At 37.7% G+C, this 21,684-nt stretch overlaps 1 protein-coding gene across 4 annotated transcripts; it reads left to right on the top strand.

Annotated features, from left to right (window-relative positions):
* Positions 1–159: 159 nt before the first annotated feature.
* fkbp5 (FKBP prolyl isomerase 5) lies at positions 160–17,857 on the top strand. 4 transcript variants are annotated; one of them, XM_017479444.3, is made up of 12 exons: positions 163–428; positions 1,141–1,260; positions 6,011–6,140; positions 6,893–7,037; positions 8,067–8,209; positions 8,363–8,477; positions 9,728–9,884; positions 13,311–13,401; positions 13,795–13,878; positions 15,724–15,909; positions 16,016–16,255; positions 16,609–17,857. In XM_017479444.3, exons 1-12 carry the CDS (start codon positions 397–399, stop codon positions 16,702–16,704), a joined length of 1,539 nt encoding a protein of 512 aa, XP_017334933.1. In that variant the 5' UTR covers positions 163–396; the 3' UTR covers positions 16,705–17,857. The 4 variants fall into 4 exon arrangements, with proteins under 4 accessions (XP_017334934.1, XP_017334933.1, XP_017334936.1 ...); XM_017479447.3 differs by having other exon boundaries at positions 166–428; positions 1,146–1,260; XM_017479445.3 differs by lacking the exon at positions 13,795–13,878 and having other exon boundaries at positions 160–428.
* Positions 17,858–21,684: the final 3,827 nt, after the last annotated feature.

The raw sequence follows: 21,684 nt of genomic DNA, 5'->3' as shown, positions 1-21,684 counted from the left end.
ACGGGTCACAGTGTCTACTAGGACACAGTGTTCTCATCACAGCGAGCTACAGCGCAGCCGGAACATTGTGTTACTTTGTGGATAGTTTACAAGAACCTGCCCTTCGCCTTTTTTTTTTTTTCTTTTCACTATAGGCTTCAGTGCCCATCCTTCATTCACTCCGCCTCCCAAGTTCGTCGTTTCCTCTCACCCCCCCAGCCCATGTGGCTTTGTTGTTCAGCGTGAGCGATGTAAAATAGCGCCGCTGGAACATTTAGTACTCACGGTGGAAGAGGGCGGGTTTCTTCCCCGGCAGAGGCAGTGGCAGCGCGCGGCGCCCTTAAAGCGGTACGGGTACATGTTGCACTTGCCGGCTAAAATTGTGGAAAGTTCCCTGGGGATTATACAGTCAACCGCATGAGAGGGTACGGAGACAAAAGAGAAATATTGTAAGTATTTTTAATTTATTTATTTGGTTATTTATTTATTTATTTATTTATTTTACACACCAACCATGACACGACCCATTAATTCAAACCTAGGCTTGTAATAGCTTGCCACACTTTCAGAAAAAACGGGTACTCGGCTGTTCCTTTTCCATGTCGCCTGAGAGGGTAGACCTTGTGTAACCTACCTTTACTAGGCTGTCTTTTACCTAATAAGGGACTTGTAGTGTACCTTTAAAGCTTTATCCTAAAAAAAAAAACCCACCAAAAATACCTGTTCATTTGAAATCATTCAAAAGGTACACTATAGCCACGTTTCCATGTGAAAGGCACATATTAAAATCACAAACACTCCAGCAACAAGGAAAGGTACAGTTTAATAATAATAATTTCTCCATTTCATGTTGCTACAATAAGGTCATGAGCTCTTCGATTACAGGGAATTCAACTAGTTCACCTTCTTATATGGACCATCTTAAAACGTATTAAAGTTATTGAACCTACATATTAAATTCTTTTCATAACATCACATAAGCACTCACCTGACATCCCAAAACGTTATCAAGCTATAATATTGTCTTTATTCAGAGCTAATATAAAGTGCAGACAGCAAATATAACCTAATGTAGGTTACTTTATGCTATAGACTACAGTTGACTATAAGAAAACCACAAGAAGACCAAGTCATCTTTTTTTTTCCTTTCTAATGCTCGAGTTCAGAAGAACTCCGTGAACCCGAATGGCCATCCAAGAGCTCATGTGGGGTCACAGTCTCTTTCTCATTCTCCCTGAGTCTATCTGAAGACTGTCCTAATATTTGCACCAAGTATTTAAGGTTGGTCAATAAGGTTTTTGTTGATGATAAATGAAACTTACATGATCCAATAAGAATATCAGTGTGAATATGCTGCCTTTTCTTAGCTGTCTACATACAGTGCAAGCCTGGAGGGTTTTCCTAGAATTTATGTAAGCATGTGCTTGTAGCCATGTTCCTGTTTTTCAAGAACAGAACATACCTGCTAGTGTGAATAACATCTATAAGAAAGATGGTAATCTGCCATCAGTGGAAAACTGAGTTGTTTACAAATCAAGTGAATTTTCTTGTAAAAATAAATAAATAAATGAAGGTCAAAGAAACAAAAGATCTATAAATTGCATACTGACACGTACTTGTATGCATGCCTGCGTGTCATTGTGTTTGAACCTGAGATGTTATCTAAGTGTGTTCCAGTGTCGATGATGTGTGAGGACAGAATGAATCAACTGTGGTTCATTCGCCTCTTTGTCTAAGAAGTACTGGATGTGATCGAGTTACACTAGTAAGCTGAAGTTCAATTTAATTATCAGATGAAGAATGATGTGAGGATGCATCACCACGATGTAGGTGGCTTTCAGATAGGTGTATAATTTGGACAGTATTTAGTATTTACCAGTACATCTAAGCAGTGGGGCAGTCAGGCATGGAATGATGGGAGGCAGATTAAGGTTGTGCATATATATATATATATATATATATATATATATATATATATATATATATATATATAAAAGGTTTTTCTCCTGTGTGTGTGTATATAAGCAAGTTCTTTGAGAGAAATCCTTGAGTAATAGTGTGTATCTTGCAGAACTGAACTGAATGTTCTCTGCTCTGTTTGGGTTTTGGTCTTGTAGCTTGCATATGAATGGTTATAAAACAACAAATATGTTTGGTTTAATATTTGGAGCTGAAATGATAAAGATTGGTCTCTGGGACCCAGTGTGAAGATATAAATTTGGTATACGCAACTGGATTGCGCCAGAAACTGTGAATAGAAGGAACATGGTGTTCCCCAGCACAGACTCATGAGTGTACACTCACACATACACCTCCTCTTACCAGGGACACACACACACGCACAGAGCTGACAAAGTGCCTCTGGATAAACATATATACAGATTGGAGAAAATCAGATAAGAGACAAAGACACTCTGACATTCGGTGTCTCTGTGTTTCTCTGTCTTACATAAACTTAAATGCTTAATTGTACATCTGATAAGATTGTGAAGAGGCTCCTTGTGTGTGTGTGTACGTGTGTGTGTGTGTGTGTGTATATGTGTGTTTGTGTGTGTGTGTGTGTATGAGACATTAAAAAAATCTTAAATTTAACATCGGTGGTTTGCAGTGTTTTTTTTTGTTATAAATAATTTTGGGGAAAATCAGTTAGAAAACACTACAATCTGTACAATGAGGACTGATGATGGAAATTATTGATCCATTTTAACAGTCTGAAGCTGATCTGGAATTACCAGATGCCGTGGATATTATTGTTTAGAAGCCCTATTAAATAATGAATTCAGTGATTCATTAATTTAGTTCTTCCTTCATTATCTATTCTGTATTGTATGATCTTGTCAACTGTAGGTTGAATTAAAGACATGTTATAAAGTCAGACATTTGGCTATTCCACGTTTATTAGTGTTTTATTAGTGAGTGTTTTAAAATAGTAGGCGAAACAGGAAGCTGTAAATTGTTATGAATAGAGGGTATGCTACAGATGCAGTTATAAGTATAAGATGCAAATGTAGCCATTCTCTACAGTTTCCAGACTTACACAAGTTTATACAAAGGTTTCAGACTGTGTAAGCAAGAAACTCTGCAGTCACTCAGTTTTGTTGTTGTTGTTGTTGTTGAGGAAAACACATTTTCCTAAACCCCTGCTTACAACAGGATATTGAAGCAAAATATTGTGTAATAGATACAGTTGTGTATCTGTTATTACACACTCTGAATGATGCCAAATCAAACTTGCATTACTCAGTGTCATACAGATTAAGTCAGGCCTGTTTTCAGAAAAGGGAAGAGTAACGAGAAGAGTAACAAGTGAACAATGTGACATTTAATCATTGGTAGCTTTTATTATCCTGGTAATGGCTACATCTTAGTCTCATAGATGATGACTTGAGTTGTATAAATTGTGCTGAATATATATTTTTCAGCCATAACATTAAAACCACTTGCCTAATATTGTGTAGGTCCCCCTTGTTCCACCAAAACAGCTCTGACCCGTCCAGGCATGGACTTCACAAGACCTCTGAAGATGTGCTGTGGTATCTGGCACCAAGATATTAGCAGAAGATCGTTTAGGTCCTGTAATTTGCTAGGTGGAGCCTCTATGGATTGGACTGGTTTGTCCAGTACATCCCACAGATGATTGATCAGATTGAGATCTGGGAAATCTGGAGGACATGTCAAAACCATGAACTCTTTGTGATGTTCCTCAAACAATTCCTGAACAAGTTTTGCAGTGTGGCAGGGCTCATTATCTTGCTGAAAGAGGCCACACCATTAGGGAATACCATTGCCATGAAGCGGTGTACAACAATGTTTAGGTAGGTGGTATGTGCCAATGTAACATCCACGTGAATGCCAGGACCCAAGTTTTTCCAGCATAACTTTGTCCAGAGCATCACACTTTGTCAGCCAGCTTGCCTTCTTCCCATAGTGCATCCTGGTGCCATCTCTTCCCCACGTAAGCGACACACATGCACCCAGCCATCCACATGGTGTGAAAGAAAATGTGATTCATCAGACCAGGCCACCTTCTTCCATTGCTCCATGATCAAGTTCTGATGCTCACATGCCCATTGTAGGCGCTTTGGGCAGTAGACCAGGGTCAGCATGGAAGCTGTTATGTGCTGTGTGTTCTGCCACCTTTCTATCATGGCAACATTAACTTTTTTCACTAATTTGTGCTACAGTATCTCTGTGGGACCGGACCAGACTGGCTAGGCTCCCCACTCCCCACATGCATCAGTGAGGCTTGGGCGCCCATGACCCTGTTGCTGGTTCACCGGTTGTCCTTCCCTGGACCACTGCATACTGGGAACACCCAGGGGTGCCGCTAAGGTTTCTGGGCACCCAGGCTAATTAGTACTCCGGGCTCAAGCGCCCACCCTCCAATGATCTTTTCTTGCCACGTGTAAAAACAGTCAATATCAATAAGCATAACAATTATTGCATATTCAGTAAGAGATTATAAAGAACTAAATTTTAACAGTTTATTAAATTAACTAAAATTATGCATTTATAACTGTATACAAATAACTATATATACAGTACAAGTAATTAACACCATTGTACTTTCTCTCTCGTACACAGATACTATAGAAACTCTGTCTGGATGTCTTTATAAGCTGTCGACTTTTAATTTCATATTCCCCAAGTACCAAGAACAATGAACTTTATTATTATTATTATTATTATTATTGTTGTTGTTGTTATTAATATTAATAAGTGATTAATAAGTTTCACACACCAGCAGCTCCAGAAAGAAATGTAGAAATTAGCTAAAATAGTGACAGGATCATTGAATCGGTGAGTTGAACTTGAGAATCAAAACGGTTCTATTAGTGAATGAATCATTCAGACTGGTTTTATCAACAGGATTCTCCAATTCATTGAAATGAACTGACTGAAACAAACGATTCACTCACGAATCTGACATCATTACAACACTTCTCTCATAAACTCACTCAGGACAATTAAAGCAGATTTATATGATTACATTCAATTTCGATCGATTCCTCACAGAAAGGCTTCAGAAAGTTTGGATATATACAACACTGGACTAGTTTTATTGTCACTTGGTGCTTTTCCGTCCTTTTTTAAGCTCAATGCTCCATTACTATTGCACGATTGCATGGAAAAACATACATTCGTGGAAATATTGTGTTCCAACTTCCAAGGATAAACATCGGGGTGAGTAACTGATAGAATTTCTATTTAATGTTAATTATACGGGCTAGCTCCAGAATCATACCACAAAACAGGGAACATAAATCACCTTATTTTTTGAAAAGCTGTGTTCCCCGTCTTGCTCTCTTTTTTTTTTCATGTTTTTCTTTCCTCTTTTGGTATCCCGATTTTGTCTGCGCCATCTCTTGCTATCTACCTGATGCGTGTAATGACTCACAACTGTGAAGTGCCGCGTTTCGTTTCTGAATAATCCGTGAACGTCTTAAGGGGACACACACATGCACTTGGCACAGTCTGAGGGCATTCGTTATAGCGTGCTTCTTAATAGATTATTGTGCAAAGAGGTCATTTAAATTCCAAAATCATACAGGAACACCCCATAAGACCTGCCATTTTGGAGATGCTCTGACCTGGTCATCTAGCCATCACAATTTAGCCCTTGTCAAAGTCACTCAGATCCTTACGCTTGTCCATTTTTCCTGCTTCGAACAAATCAACTTTGAGAACTAACTGTTCACTGGCTGTCTAATATATCCCACCACTTGACAGGTGCCATTATAACGAGATAATCAATGTTATTCACTTCACCTGTCATTAGTAGTTTTACTGTTATGGCTGATCGGTGTATTAATAGAGATTCTGTTTGAAATAAAATGTCCAAAATACCATGCTATATATTTTTATATTATACATTTATTTTGTGTGTTTTTACACAGCTGCCTATTTTTATAATCACATCAATTCAATATACAGTATAGGAGTAAGGATCCATTATAACATTATAGTACATATGTTAACATTTCATATTGCATGTAAAGGTAATGTGTTTGTATATGTATTTGTTTTTTAGGGGAACAAGGACACGTCTTCAGGAGATGGCTAAATTTGAGGATGTGTGTCCAACTGCCCAGTCTCCTATTGCCCTATTTGCTTCACAGGGTTTAGACATTACTCAAAACAAAGACCGGGGCGTGTGCAAGGCTAGTAAAACTGTATTATATCACTATCACTCTTTCTGTCCATCTCAGTCAGGATTTCTCAACTGACATAATATTTTCATTGTGCCGGAATGATGACTCAGCCTCTAAGAAATGAACTGAGAAAATCGTTTTTTCTAAATTTGGAAGTTGAATTTGAACGTAATGACTGTATGTAGATTGCTGCTGATAGTAATACTGATAAACATCCATCACAAATATGTGGTTTGGGAATTTATAGAATTGTTGCCTAAGCCTTGATATTTATCCATATGAACATGTGAATTATGCATTTAATGTAGAGTGATACGTTGTGCTGAGTGTGTTGGTGGTAGAATGCATAATTAAAGCATTATTTATTATTATTATTATTATTATTATTATTATTATTATTATTATTTTACATATTATTTAACCATTCAATATTTTCAAGTCAATTTTGGAAAAAAGATTATTTGAATTTAACATCCCTTCATCCCAACTTTTGAAAAGTAAGAAATATAGAGAATTGTTTTAACTGAAACCTCCAATACAAATCTGTATAATAAAAAAAACCATGGATGAAAAATAAATAGTGATGAAATATCTCTATCCAAACTGTCAGTTTTCTCTACAGCAGTTAAGTGAACACAATGACTTATTTTCAGGCATCAGATTTTACCTTGCTGGTTCAGCTAAAGTGTTCAGATCTGAATTACCAGATTTCTTAAATGAACATTGATAATGGAGAGGACTCTCTTTTATAATCTCCATAGATTGTGAAGCGGCATGGTACAGAGGAAGAGAGGCCTATGATTGGGGACAAGGTGCATGTCCACTACACTGGAAAATTGCTTAATGGGAAGAAGTTTGACTCCAGTTTTGACCATAAGAAGCCTTTTGTCTTCAATGTAGGCAAAGGTATTGCAATTATATTGAGCAATTTCTCTTAAATTAACTAGGTAATAATTTAGCCATGATATTGTTTTTGTATGTGTGTGTGTGTGTTTTTTTTAAATACCTGTAGCAACAAGGATTTAAAAATCCCAAACAGGCAATTATAGTCATAACCATATAATTATAAGCATAAACCATAAATTGCCCAAAATATAAGTTACTGGTTAGACACGAGCCTTTATCGAGCTTTTTTTCTCTTTTGCCACAAATGTAACTTACACTACTGTGAAGTAGTAGAGACATTTCAACTGAGATGTTGAAATGTTTACATCAGTGTTAAATTCACTGTTAAAATACTGGTTTGTGTCCATCTATATATGAATTGCATATTAATAATGTAGAGAACTAGCCTACCTCAATGTCATTGCATGTTTCTGGTTAATACCTGTGGGAATTGGATGTTCTCTTTGTTCTGGGAAACTAGTCCTATTCCTCTTCCTTTTTTGTACTTTTGTAGTTTATTTTGTAACACCTACACATTTGTACTAGGCAAATGTTGAAATTTCTGAAATTGAAAGCCAATGCACTTAGTCATGCATGTCACGTAGAACCTTGTATTATTATGCCATAAGTAGTTTCTCCTATATTAAACGATGCTGATGCATACCATGTTCTACTTGTTTCAGTTGCACCTCCCTGGACTGCATTTATATGCCCAAGTGCAAGTTTGTTTTACATGTTCATTCTGTGAAAGGAGCATTGTGTATGGGTACAAGACATGTCTAGAACACTAAGTTAGGTGTTTGATTGTAAATTTGGACTGTTTATTGGTTTTATGTTGTCTGTTTGTAATTGTGAAATGATTTGCTACTGCCTATCTTGGCCAGGACGCTCTTGAAAAAAGCAATTTGTAATTTTAAGAGCCTTTCCTGGTTAAAAAATAAAATAAACTAATGGCACACAGGAATGTCTTTATTGCATTTTTTATGATGGCATTAGTGCCATCAGATAGCATTAGATATTGAAGATGTCTTCTCTATTGCTGTCTTAAAGGTCAGGTGATCAAAGCATGGGATATTGGTGTGTGTTCCATGCAGAAAGGAGAGGTGTGTCTTCTGATGTGTAAGCCAGAATATGCCTATGGCTCTGTTGGCAGCCCCCCAAAGATCCCTCCAAACTCTACACTATTGTTTGAGGTTTGCATTTTGTACAGAAAGACTTTTCTTTTTATTCATGCTTTTCAATGTGGTTAGACAGGATGAGATTTATTACATATTATCACCACCAGAAAAAAAAGTTTTCTAGAAGACAAGTAGTTGGCTAATATATTCCCTCTGCTTGCTTTTCAGGTAGAGCTCTTGAGTTTTAGAGGGGAGGAACTTACAGAGGATAGTGGAATCTTAAGGAGAATTAAGGTCAAAGGTGAAGGCTACAGCAATCCCAATGATGGAGCAACAGTTCATGGTATATATATATATATATATATATATTTCATTAGAATGCTGGAATTCTTGATTTTAGGGATGCACCGAATGTTCATCGGCCGAAATAAGTGAAAAGGCCGAATAAATTTGAACGAACAATGACGTGTTTGATGACGCGACCAAATAGCCTAGCAACCAGAGTGAGACACGCGAATATCACGACCTCCACTTCTGGCAGCACGCTCCGAGAGAAGAGCGGGCGCGCACGTGCATGAGTGCTCAGCGAGGGCATGCTCTTCGGATGTTGACAACCATGACATTGTTTACTCTGGACACGTGTGTTTGTTGTTCCGGAGTATTCTGTCACGTCGCGAGACGTAAGGGAGTAGAGTACGGAAGCAGGTAAAGACGTATTTATTTAAGGGCAGGCAGACAAATCCAAATCGTAATCCAAAAAACGTAGTCAAGACAGGCAAAGGGTCGGGCGATCGGCAAACAGGCATAAACAGGGCAAAGCAGGAATCAAAGTCGCGGTCACAGAAAACAGTCAAAACACAAAACAAGAAACATGAACTAGTACTATGGACTGGGAGCGGAAAAACCAGCGGGGACTAAATGAATTAATCTATAGTTTAAACTAACTAAATCTATCAAGGAACATAACATTAACAACGTATCTAACTATACTATATCCACTATAATACTCCACGAGGTGTACAGGGACATGAGCGGTATATATTCCCAGTATAATCAGCTGTATACAACCCAATAGAACCATTTTCTGCACTCTTGTCAATGCACTTTTTAATGCTCTTTGTTGTTGTAGGCTACAGAGTGTTCCATTCTTTCAGCAGTCAGTTATAAGCCTAACGTAGGCTATTCAAGGGGGGCTCAAAGATGACATCAAAATATTTCTATTTTACTCATTTATTTATTTAAAGTTATATTGTGCCTTGTTGATAGCCTAAGCCTGCTGGAATGAAAAAAAAAATGTTCAGTGTTAAATAAATATTTTGAAACTGTAGTTTTTGGAATTGATTTTTTCTTTGAAAAGCAAGACAAAATAGTAAAAAGCACATTTTAACTATTTAATTTATGCAATGGTGAAAAAAATGGTAAAATAAATGGAAAAAACGCGAAAAAAACGTGTTCGGTATTCAGCCTTCGGCCAAGTTTTTCATTATATTCGGTTTTGGCTTCAGCCAAGAATTTTTATTTCGGTGCATCCCTACTTGATTTATGTATTTTTGGATGTGTGACAAACCTGTACATTTTTTTTGTGTGCTACAGTACACTTGGAGGGAAGGTGTTGTGGCCGTTTGTTTGATTCACGGGATGCCACATTTGTGGTGGGAGAATCTGAGGACATGGGTGTTCCTCTGGGAGTGGATCGGGCCATGGAGAAGATGCAGAAAGGGGAATGCTGTCTATTATACTTAAAACCCAAGTAGGTTCCAAAAATGGTGGTTCACCTCAGGTCCTCATGATTGCAACCAGAATTCTAGTGATTATATTATATTATATTATATTACATTAGATTAGATTATAATACAACTGCAAATTGATAAAAAGGCACACATGATTATATCACAATATACTGTTCATCATACATTAAAATGACTATACATGCTGCTGTGAAAATGGCTATACAGTGTAGGCTACTCATACTAAAATATTTTAGAAATTAAACCAAAATCTAAGATAAAACAAAGGCAACCTGAGTAAACACAATATAGAGGTTTTAAATGGAAATGTTATTTATGGAAGCAAAATAGTTATCCAATACCAACTGGGCTTGTGTGAATTAGTTACCCAATTACCCAAATTAACTAATTAACTAATTACCTAAAACTGTGAATTGTGGTTCAGCTGGACTAGTCACAACCAGGCCTGATTACTGCAAACCCTGTTCAATCAAATCAACACTTAAATAGAACTTTATCAAGAACATGAAGTATATTAAAAGGTTTTACCCACTAACACATCATACCAAAGTTGAAAGAAATTCCAGAAATTATGAGGAAGAAGGTGACTGAAATACCTAATTCTGGGAAGGGCTAAAAAGCTATGTCCAAGGCTTTGGGACTCCAAAGAACCACAGTGAGAGCCATTACAGTAGGCACAGTCGTGAAGCTTCCCAGAAGTGGAGGACCTTCCAAAATTCCTCAAAGAGCACAACAACTACTCATCCAGGAAGTCACAAAAGACCCAAGGACAACATCAAAGGACCTACAGGCCTCTCTTTCAACAATGAAGGTCACTGTTCATGACTCCACTATCAGAAAGACACTGGTCAAAAATGGCATCCATGGAAGAGTGGTGAGGTGAAAAGCATTGTTAACCCAGAAGAACATTAAGGCTGGTCTGAATTTTTCCAAAACACACCTTGATGATACTCAAACATTTTGGGAGAATGTTCTGTGGACTTATGAGTCAAAAGTGGAACTGTTTGGAAGACAGGGGTCCCGTTACATCTGGCATAAACCAAACACAGAATTCCTATGGTCAAGCATGGTGGTGGAATGTGATGGTGTGGGGATGCAAGGCAACTTGCAATAATTGAGGGAAACATGAATTCTGCTCTTTACCAGAAAATCCTAAAGGAGAATGTCCGGTCTTCAGTCCGTAACTTGAAACTCGAGCACAGCTGGTTTATGCAAGACAATGATCCATAGGAGTGAGTCCAAGTCCTAGAAGTAAGTGAAAGTCTGATCTCCAGTTATCAGACGCATTTGGTTGCAGTTATTGGTGCTAAAGGTGGCACAAACAGATTTAAGGGGACACTTAGTTTTCACATGGGTGATAGGTGTTGGTTAACTTTTTTTGCTTCAATAAAAAAGACAAATAAATAAAAACTGTATTGTGTGTTTACTCCGGTTACCTTTGTTTTATTTTGTATTTCATTTTAGGATCTAAAACCATATAGTATGAGATATATGGGCACACATGATTAAATTACAATATACTTTTCATCACACATTAAAATGGTTATTTATATTATGCCATATATTACAGTGCATCCGGAAAGTATTCACAGAGCTTCACTTTTTCCACATTTTGTTATGTTATAGCCTTATTCCAAAATGGATTAAATTCATTATTTTCCTCAAAATTCTACAAACAATACCCCATAATGACAACATGAAAGAAGTTTGTTTGAAATCTTTGCAAATTTATTAAAAATAAAAAAACAAAAAAAAGCACATGTACATAAGTATTCAGAGCCTTTGCTCAATACTTTGTTGAAGCACCTTTGGCACCAATTACAGCCTCAAGTCTTTTTGAGTATGATGCTACAAGCTTGGCACACCTATTTTTGGGCAGTTTCTCCCATTCTTCTTTGCAGGACCTCTCAAGCTCCATCAGGTTGGATGGGGAGCGTCGGTACACAGCCCTTTTCAGATCTCTCCAGAGATGTTCAATGGGGTTCAAGTCTGGGCTCTAGCTGGGCCACTCAAGGACATTCACAGAGTTGTCCTGTAGCCACTCCTTTGTTATCTTGGCTGTGTGCTTAGGGTCGTTGTCCTGTTGGAAGATGAACCTTCGCCCCAGTCTGAGGTCCAGAGCGCTCTGGAGCAGGTTTTCATCAAGGATGTCTCTGTACATTGCTGCATTCATTTTTCCCTCGATCCTGACTAGTCTCCCAGTTACTGCCGCTGAAAAACATCCCCACAGCATGATGCTGCCTCCACCATGCTTCACTGTAGGGATGGTATTGGCCAGGAATCAGGTGTTCAAGATTGGGTGCCAGTGATTAGAACCTGCTTAGGGAGTGCAGGTAGAGCCTGTCTTATGTAAACCTATCACATATAGTGTCTGGTGTTCTCTTTGCTATTGAGGTGTGTGGTGTCATCTTGCCAAGATCTAAAGTGTTCTGTAAAGCCTTCAGAAAAAAAGGTTGTGAATGCCTATAAGCCTGGCAAGGGATTTAAAAAGATCTCCAAATTATTTGAAACACATCATGGCAGAAATGTTATGGTTTGGGGTTGCTTCGCTGCCTCAGGGAATGGACAGCTTGCATTCATTGATTCAGCTATGAATTCTGCATCATATCAAAACGTGCTTGAAGATAATGTGAGGCCATCTGTCCAAAAGGTGAAGCTGAAACGAAAGTGGGCCTCTCAACAGGATAATGATCCTAAGCACACTGCCACACTGTTGTGTATTTGCACTTTATGTACTCTTGCGTACTGTTCAGTGTTGCACCATGGTCCTAAAGAAACACCATTTTGTTCCAATGTATACAAGCTATATAGAGGAATGACAGTAAAAACCCACTTGATTTGACTTGAACTACACCAAGGCATGACTCAAAAAGAAGAAATGGCGGGTTATGGAATGGCCTAGTCAAAGACCAGATTTGAACTCCATTGAAATGTTGGGGGGGACAGGAAAGGACAAGGACAGACAGTACATGCCAGAAGACTGTCAAAAATCTTGCAACTGAAAGAATATTGCATGGAAGAGTGGTCAAAAATTCCAGCAAGCTAATGTCAGAGACTGGTGGACAATTATGCAAAATGCCTACAAGAAGTTATTTCTGCTAAGGGGGGCAATACCAGCTTCTGAGGCCAAGGGTGTACTTACTTTTTCCACAGAAGAATATCATATCTATTGCTATTTCTGTTGAATAAATTACTGAAAAAGCTAATTTTCCTTTGTACAAGTATATCAACTTCATTAATAGGCACTGTTTCAGAGAGGATCAAGTGTTAGCTTGTACAAATATCTAAAAAAAAAAAAAAAAAGCCAACAATTTCCATCGGGTGTACTTATTTTTTCACATGACTGCATATTGTAATATTATAATGTGTGCCTTTTTATCTATTTGTAGTTGTTGCAGTGTTGACACAATGTGTATTGTATTTTGCAGATATGGCTATGGTAAAGAAGGAAAACCAGAATTGGACATTGGACCAAATGCAGAACTTTTGTACGAAGTGACACTCAAAGATTTTCAAAAGGTGAGGCCTTGAGCCTAATACCTCCTATTTAGGTTATTTATCGAAAGTTTAACAAGTTCATATCAATAGCAACTTGAATAATCTATAAAGTTACTTGCAAATCAATCCAACAGAGCTTTAGCTAAACTTACATTTACATTTACATTTATTCATTTAGCAGACTCTTTTATCCAAAGCAACTTACAAATGAGAAAATACAAGCTTATATCATAGGAGTTTGCATGTAAGCAAATATAAATTTAGATCAAATTCCAGGACCTCAATTTGTACTAGTATGGAATTAAAATCGTTATTTAATATAGAACAACAGCAGTGTTCTGGGGCAATGAAAGAGAAACCACTCCCTCAGTGTTCATAGAACAAAGGTTTAGCAAGCTGACATTTTTTCCTCAGGCCAAAGAATCCTGGGAAATGGACTTGAGCGAGAAACTAGAACAAGCAGTTTTGGTCAAACAGAAAGGAACACAGTACTTCAAGGTGAGAAGTCTGTTTTTTAAACACCTTTGTTTACTGTGTGTGTGGCAGCTGTATGTGTCCAGCAGATAATGTAGCAATCGCTGTTTGGCTTTAAATACGCAGATAATTAAGAGCCTATGATTGGATCATTATTGCAGTGATTAATATATTTCAGCTAGCAACAATTCTTTTAAGTGATGCAGAGTGTAGCTTCTCATTTCCTAAACAGCCAATTCTGAAGACGTATCCCATGGTCGTAGAAAAGATGCTACTGTGTTTCAGAAGGGGCAAAAATATTGGTCTGCAACAAGCAAAGAAAACAACTAAAGAGACTGCTGAAATCCTGTAAGGAGAGTGGTGACCTTGAGAAAGAAATGTGGTTGGAAATATGAATGTTCCATATCTTGAATGATCGTGATCGAAGATCTTTAAAATGCTTGGCCAAGTCACATCGTAAAAAATCAACAGTAGAACTCATGGCTATGTTTAATAGTGAAAGTAAGAGCATTTCCACATGTACAATGCGACGAGAACTAACAGGACTGGGACTAAACCGCTGTGTGGCCTAATCAGTGTGAGGCTAATCAGATTAGAACTACTTCAATTTGTTAGGGAGCATAAAGATTGCACTGTGAAGCTATGAAAAAAGCTCACATGGTCTGATGAGTCCAGATTTACCCTATTCCAGGGGTGTCCAATCTTATCCAGAAAGGGCCGGTGTGGGTGCAAGTTTTCATTCCAACCAATCAGAAGCCACACCTGAGTCTACTGAAAGCCAAGATCAACTGATTAAACAGGTGGAATCAGGTGTGGCTCCTGCTTGGTTGGAATGTAAACCTGCACCCACACACCGGCCCTTTCCGGATAAAATTGGACACCCCTGCCCTATTCCAAAGCGACGGGTGCATCAAGGTAAGAAGGGAAGCACATGAAGCGATGCACCCATCATGCATAATGCCTACTGGACAAGCCTCTGAAGACGGTGTTATGATCTGGGGTTGCTTCAGTTGGTCAGGTCTATGCCCAGCAACATTATGTGGCAATAAAATGAAGTTTGCTGAGTTCCTGAATGTACTGAATGAGCAGTTTATCCCATCAATGGATTTTTTCCTGATCGCACAGGCATATTTCTGGATGACAATGCCAAGGTTCATCGGGCTCAAATTGTGAAAGAGTGGTTCAGGGAGCATGAGGAATCATTTTCACACATGAATTGGCCACCAGTCTTGACCTTAACCCCATTGAAAGTCTTGGGATATGCTGGAGAAGACTTTATGGAGTGGTTCGACTCTCCCATCCTCAATACGATCTCAGCCAAAATTTAATGCGACTCTGAATATAAAAAATGTTGTCACATTGCACAAGGTTGTCGAAACAATGCTATGATGAATGCACGCTGTAATCAAATTTAAAGGTGGTGCAATTAAATTTTAGAATGTGCGATTTTTTTTTGCCAGGCAGTGAAATAATATATATATATATATGTGTGTATGTGTATGAGCCTCCACTGTCAGTGCTTTGTAATCATCATTAAGAAGCTTTGCGCCAGGCCACAAAACACTACACCATCAATGATTGTTTACCTACAACAGCATGTCCCATCGTGTTTTATTCCTTAATTACTCTACATGGGCTACATAAGTGTTGATCTGGCCTATCATGCAACTCTACTTAAAAATGTGCTAGAATGTAAACTTGATATTTATCAATAAATGATCAAGTCATGAGTCATGGATTCACTATATTAATTATGCTTGAGTATGATTTTTAGATTTGTAGTAATATCACTGTATAATGTATAAGCATGTCACTGTGGCATTTGAACAAATTGTGATGACTGTGAATATGCCTACGTTGTTGTTTCAGGCTGGACGATACTACCAGGCTATCATTCAGTATCAGCGTATTGTAACGTGGTTGGAGATGGAGTGCGGAGCTGGAAAGGAGCAACAACAGTCTATTCAGGCCCTCCTGCTTGTTGCCCATTTAAACCTGGCTCTGTGTTTCCTACGGCTGCGGGAATACTCTCAAGCTGTGGATAACTGCAACAAGGTATAGCACTGGATACATACCTCAACATCAGAGTAGCTGCACAATGAAGACTTAACCATAACAGTTTGTGAATGTGTACTGTTTGAACTGCTTTGGTCTTTGCTAGGTAGTGGAGCTGGACTCTGCGAATGAGAAAGCACTCTATCGGCGCGGTGAGGCTCGTCTGTTGAGGAATGAATTCAGTCTGGCTCTAGTGGACTTCCGACAAGTTCTGCAGGTCAATCCCACCAACCGTGCAGCCCGTTGCCAGATTGCTGTCTGCCAACGCAAAATACGTGAACACCATGAGCGTGATAAAAAGATCTACGCCAACATGTTCCAGAGGTTTGCTGAACATGATGCGAAGGTACAGAAACTGTCATGATCTCCATTTCTTTATAACGTGTTATAGAGCTGTTAAAATGTATAGTTAAGTTCAGTTATTTTGCTGCTCACTTCTATTGAAATTAAATAGTAAGCAAATAATTTCAGCTACAACAACCAAGCTCAAACCTTTTAAAATTATGTGTCTGAAAAGTATAAGACCATTTAAAATAACACTAAAGATCCTTGATTTGAAAAAAAAAAAAAAAAACTGGCTCCAGTGTAAGCACTGTAAAACTCAACATCATGCTTAGATATCTTTAAATCTTTAAATGATAATGGGACTAGAAATATTTTTCGGAATAGTCAGAAAGTAATATGTTTGTGCTGCTGCAGGTGAGCCGATTAAAAAGGAGTAAAGATGAACGTGGCGTGCTAGATCAAAACTGCAAGGCTGTGAAGAAGCCACGGAGGAGTCAGGATGGAACCTAATACAGCTCATCCTGTGATGCCTGTAAGGCTGTGCAGTTGCAAGCTGGTTCTGACCATATGTACTTTGTGCTGAGTGCAGTACCGATATGCATGGCCAGCCCCTTTTCACATACCATGACATGACTGCTATCTCTCAGAACCCAAAAGATGAAGGCTTGGACAAGATTAGGCATAAGAGCAAGGGGCTCTGAAGAGGCTATAAACTCAAATGACATTCCGACAGACAATGCACACATGACCACTGGTATTCAGCATCTAACCTCCATCACATACAGCATGATCCAAAAGTCTACGACCACACTGAAAATCTGGAATTTTTCAAAATTTAAAACGTATAATGTTAATGTTCAATATCATGAATATTTAATATTAAAACACTACTTCTAAGTCCCTATTTAAATGTAGGCAAATTTGTGATATTGCCCACTTTAACTGCTTTGTACAAAAGGTCGGATTTTCCTCATGTCTAATCTATTCTATTGAAGCATGTGTTCAGAAAACACTCCATTGAATTTGATTTAAAATGGATTCTAAGTTTTTGTACAAACTTGTGCCATGCCAGCTCCAGTGCACACTGTCAATAAAGCAAAAAGGGGACATATACATAGACAATACCAAGAAACTCTGAAATTCATGTCAGTATTCCAAAGATTGTACTTTTCACTCAAGTTGTTGTCAATAATATAATTTGTAGTGAAAATTGTTGCATTGAATTAATTTGTATACAAAATAGAAGCATTTTCATTAGTGCTCTCAGACTTTTGGACTCCACTGTACATCTGAACCTCACAAGGCATTTGTATAATGTAAAGATTCAATGATAAGAATAAAAGTTGGTACTGTATAATGTGTATTCCACAATGTGGTAACACATTAGTGGCTTGGAATGATTTCAGTATTAGTCTGGAGATGTTGTGGGGAGGTTTGTCAGCATGTTTGTGTTTTGACAAATAACTGCTTTGGATAGCTGGATTCAAATACGGTACTGCCTGTTTAGCCAGCTTTATCTTTCCTAAGCAGTTGACACAAAATGCAGCCTTCCCTGTGGGAACATGGACTAGTGACTATCTGGCCAACTGAAAGGCCTTTAACCCTTTTTTTTTTTTTTTTTTTTTGCACACTCCCTGTTGGATGAATAAAATGTCTGAAAGTCTCCATGCTTTGAATCTCTATGTCTGGCATCTCCTGGTGTCAGGTGTCAATCAGGATCTTGGACTGTATTCACAAAGAATCTTTTTAAGAGGGGAAATTCTTAAAAATGGGCATGTTAATTATAATATTGATACTTAACACAGTACCAGGCACCAGACACATATGTACAGATCCACACATACTGTAGGGGCGTAGACAATCCACCTACCTGCATATTCACATTTTGGGGTGGGAGGAAACCACACAGACAGTAACCCCTGGCTCAGGATCAAACTGGGGACCTTGGAGCTGTGATGCTGCAACTATATATGTTCAACACCACTACGCCACCGTTGTAAGATAACTCTTAGTCAATAGAGGGCAGTAACTTCACAATCCGGAGAAAAAATGTTTAGTCAGTAGAGGGCAGTATCTCCACAATCTGGAGAAAAATACTGGCTGTCATGCAAATGTCTCCTCAAGCAAATTCAAACTGCAGACTTCCTCATTTCTATTCTATCCCCCCCCCCCCCCCCTATTAGATTTTTCTCATTTTTAATGAAACAGTTATCTTGGAAATATTTTTTGACAATATTATCTTTAATATTAATATCACTATTGAATGAGAAATTTCTGAGACTACTTTTTGTATATTGCAGCCTTTTAAAGTGCTTTTTTTGTCCATTAATTTAGGCACTACTGTTAAATTAACACAGTGTTGATAAAACCTCAAACAGAATACTCAGAATATTAAAACTGCTTTCTAGCTGATAAAGAATCATTATCACAGCATTTGCATGATATACTGATATATGATATACTGCCTACTGTCAAGCTTATCAAATGACAAAAGCATATCTTTTGGACTCTTAAAACAACAAGTTATAAATTGTTGGAGAATAAAGTACCTTTTATTACATAACAGTGTTACCATATACACCATACTACATGAAAGACAGTTTAATGTAATGCACTGGAGATATTGGCAGGGGCCATATGCATAAAGCCACGCAGAGTAAAATTTTAGTCTTAAGTGTGAAACATTTAAGAATAAGTGTGATTTAGAAAGGTTCCTAAGTGATAAGTCTAGGTCTCAGCTCCTAAATTATTTAAGAGTGCTGGAGAGGTATCCTAACCTAGTTAGGGGTAACAAGATGGCAGCAGAGAGGTGGAGACCAGATACTTTCCAACAAAGAAAAAATTATGATGACAGAGAGTTGATAAAACGATACAGGCTTCATCGTAAAGGTATTCTTTTTGTTACTGACCTAGTAAGAAATACAATAACTTCTCGCACTCTACGAAACAACGCTCGAAATGAAAGTAATAATGACTCTGCGTTTTTTGGTGACTGGAAAAATGCAGCAGTGCACCAGAGATGACTTGGGCCCTTCACAGTCCACAATAAGCAGGGTCTTAAATACAACTATTGCACTAACCACACCAAACATAATAAGGCAGTTATTGACTTCAATACGGCATCATACGGCAAAAGCAAACTATTTTTATGAGGATTGTGGGCTTCCCCAGAGATGTTGGCGCCATAGATGGAACTCATGTTCGCATCACTGCTCCAACTGTAGATGAGGAGACATACATGAATAGAAAAGGATTCCACAACATCAATGTCCAAGTTGTGTTTGATGCCAAATACAAGATTCTGGATCTTGTGTTTTGTTTCGATTTTTATAAAATTTTATCTGCACTTGCATCTGTCTTCGCCTCCATCACCTGACACCAACTTACATTTTGGGTGAGTAAAACTGGTTGACAATAAAGAACAATGTACAAATTTGTCATCACAACATTTTATTGACACAAAACACATGTACAATCATTGAGCATTCTTTAATCTGTTCAGTTGTGTGTAATAGTGTTTGGGTAAATTACTCAAAAAAGTAATCCACTACAGATTACTAATTACCCCAAAAATTGTAATGTAATCTGATTACATTACTGATTACTGCGTGTAAAAAGTAATCAGATTATTAATTACTTAACTTCATGTTACTTTCAAAACCTATCAAACCTACAAAAATACCCTACAAAGTGAAACTCATAGTTCTTTCAGTCATTTTAAGACACAATGTATGACATGATCAGAAAAAGTTGGATTTATCATAAAACTTGCCTGGGGTGTTGTCACTGTTTGTAGGACTACCAGATGGATAAAATAGAAAACTTTTCTAACTAGGCTAGTTTGGTGTTACTAGCCAAGGGGAGGCACAACTAAGCTATCATTGTATGGGTTTAACTGTTACAGTGCCATGCAAAGTACATTATCTTTCCTTATGCTCTGCTCATATCATGTTCAAGTAAACTGTAACTCATATAAACATTTACATATCTTGTTTTCCTTCTCAGCATCAGAGGATGTTACTGTTTCAGTTTCAACTCCTTCACTGGTCTAAAAAAACAGTCCTCACACTGACTGTAAGCTAGAGTTGGCAGAAGTGAGAGACTGTCAGTCAATAAGACACAAGTGTTTCCATGTATTTTCCTGTAAACCCTGTCTGATTGGTCTAACCTCCATCCATTCACTGAAGATATAAAGTTCCAGGTGGTCTTCTTTTTCCGAAGTTCAGTTATGTAGTGACAAACCGTTCCAAGTGGAGAATTATTTGGGGCTAAAGAAAAAAATCTTCAGGGCAAAACGTGATTTATTTTAAAAATACATTTTACTTAATACTGTTTTCTTAACAATAAATTTGTAACACAAATAACAATGTTACTGACATCAGTTACTTTGTAAACCATTACACCCAACTCTGGTAATACTCACTTTGCCCTTCCAGCAACTTCATTTGTAATTTGAGCTTTTTTGTTTTAAGAGACTCAATGTCATCCAGAGGGGCTGTGTTCTGTGCGAACCCTGTCTTGTAAGGCAGAAGGCTCATAAAACAGTGCAAATGTGTTTATTCAATCTGATGTATTTATTTAATGTCCATAGATTAAAGTAACCAATGTCACATTATATATATATATATATATATATATATATATATATATATATATATATATAAAGCAAACACATTATTACACATACTATTTTCTTCATACCATCCTTGTAATGCCTTCAGTTTGAGCAGTGCAGGGCCTTGGGCATCTGCGATGCCACAAATGGATGGGTTAGCCATTCCCAATATCTCCTCAACTATCTCAGTGATCTCAGACAGTGTACATGGAGGGCCTCCACCTATTTGACATCAAGAATTAAGCTACTCACCACATGTAAACAAAACTTAATATAAAAAAGGGATGTTTAGTAGGCCTAAAATGAAATGTACCAGTGGTTTGTGTGCTTTTTGTATGCTGCAATTCTCTTGTGTACTGCAGCCAAAACATTGTACCAGCTTATCTGGCAATCCTCTGCAGAACATCTTGTCTGAGGAAATGCTGCATTTACAGTGATTGCAATGTCAGGCCATGCATTTTTTTGTCTTGTCTTGTTAAAGTTGGGCTGAACTGTCCTCTTATCATCTCCTTCCATTTAAGGACTGACTGCACTAGAAGAACACTATCTTCCTTGGATCAGTTTGGTTTTCTTTTTAAATCATTAAAAAAAAAATTGATATGCAAGCAACTTCTATCTTTTAAATACACAGCTGTGAGTGCATGTTAGAATTATTTATAGAATTCCTTAAATAGAACCACATGTTTCATGTGCAGATGTGGCCAGAGCAATAAACTGTAATGTCTCTAATGTAAGACACCTAAAACAGTGCTAATTTGACGTTCCCCCGCCAAATTATTATTATTTTTCCCATTATTTGCTTGAAATAAAAGCAGTTTAATGTGAGAGGACGTTTCTTATTTTTGCTGAGTATACAAAATACAAAAAAACTCATG

The sequence above is a fragment of the Ictalurus punctatus genome, chromosome 11, assembly GCF_001660625.3.
Source record: "Ictalurus punctatus breed USDA103 chromosome 11, Coco_2.0, whole genome shotgun sequence".
In the NCBI taxonomy this organism is placed as follows: Eukaryota; Metazoa; Chordata; class Actinopteri; order Siluriformes; family Ictaluridae; genus Ictalurus; species Ictalurus punctatus.
Note: the sequence above shows the minus strand (reverse complement) of the source record. Positions and strands in the feature narration are given on the sequence as shown.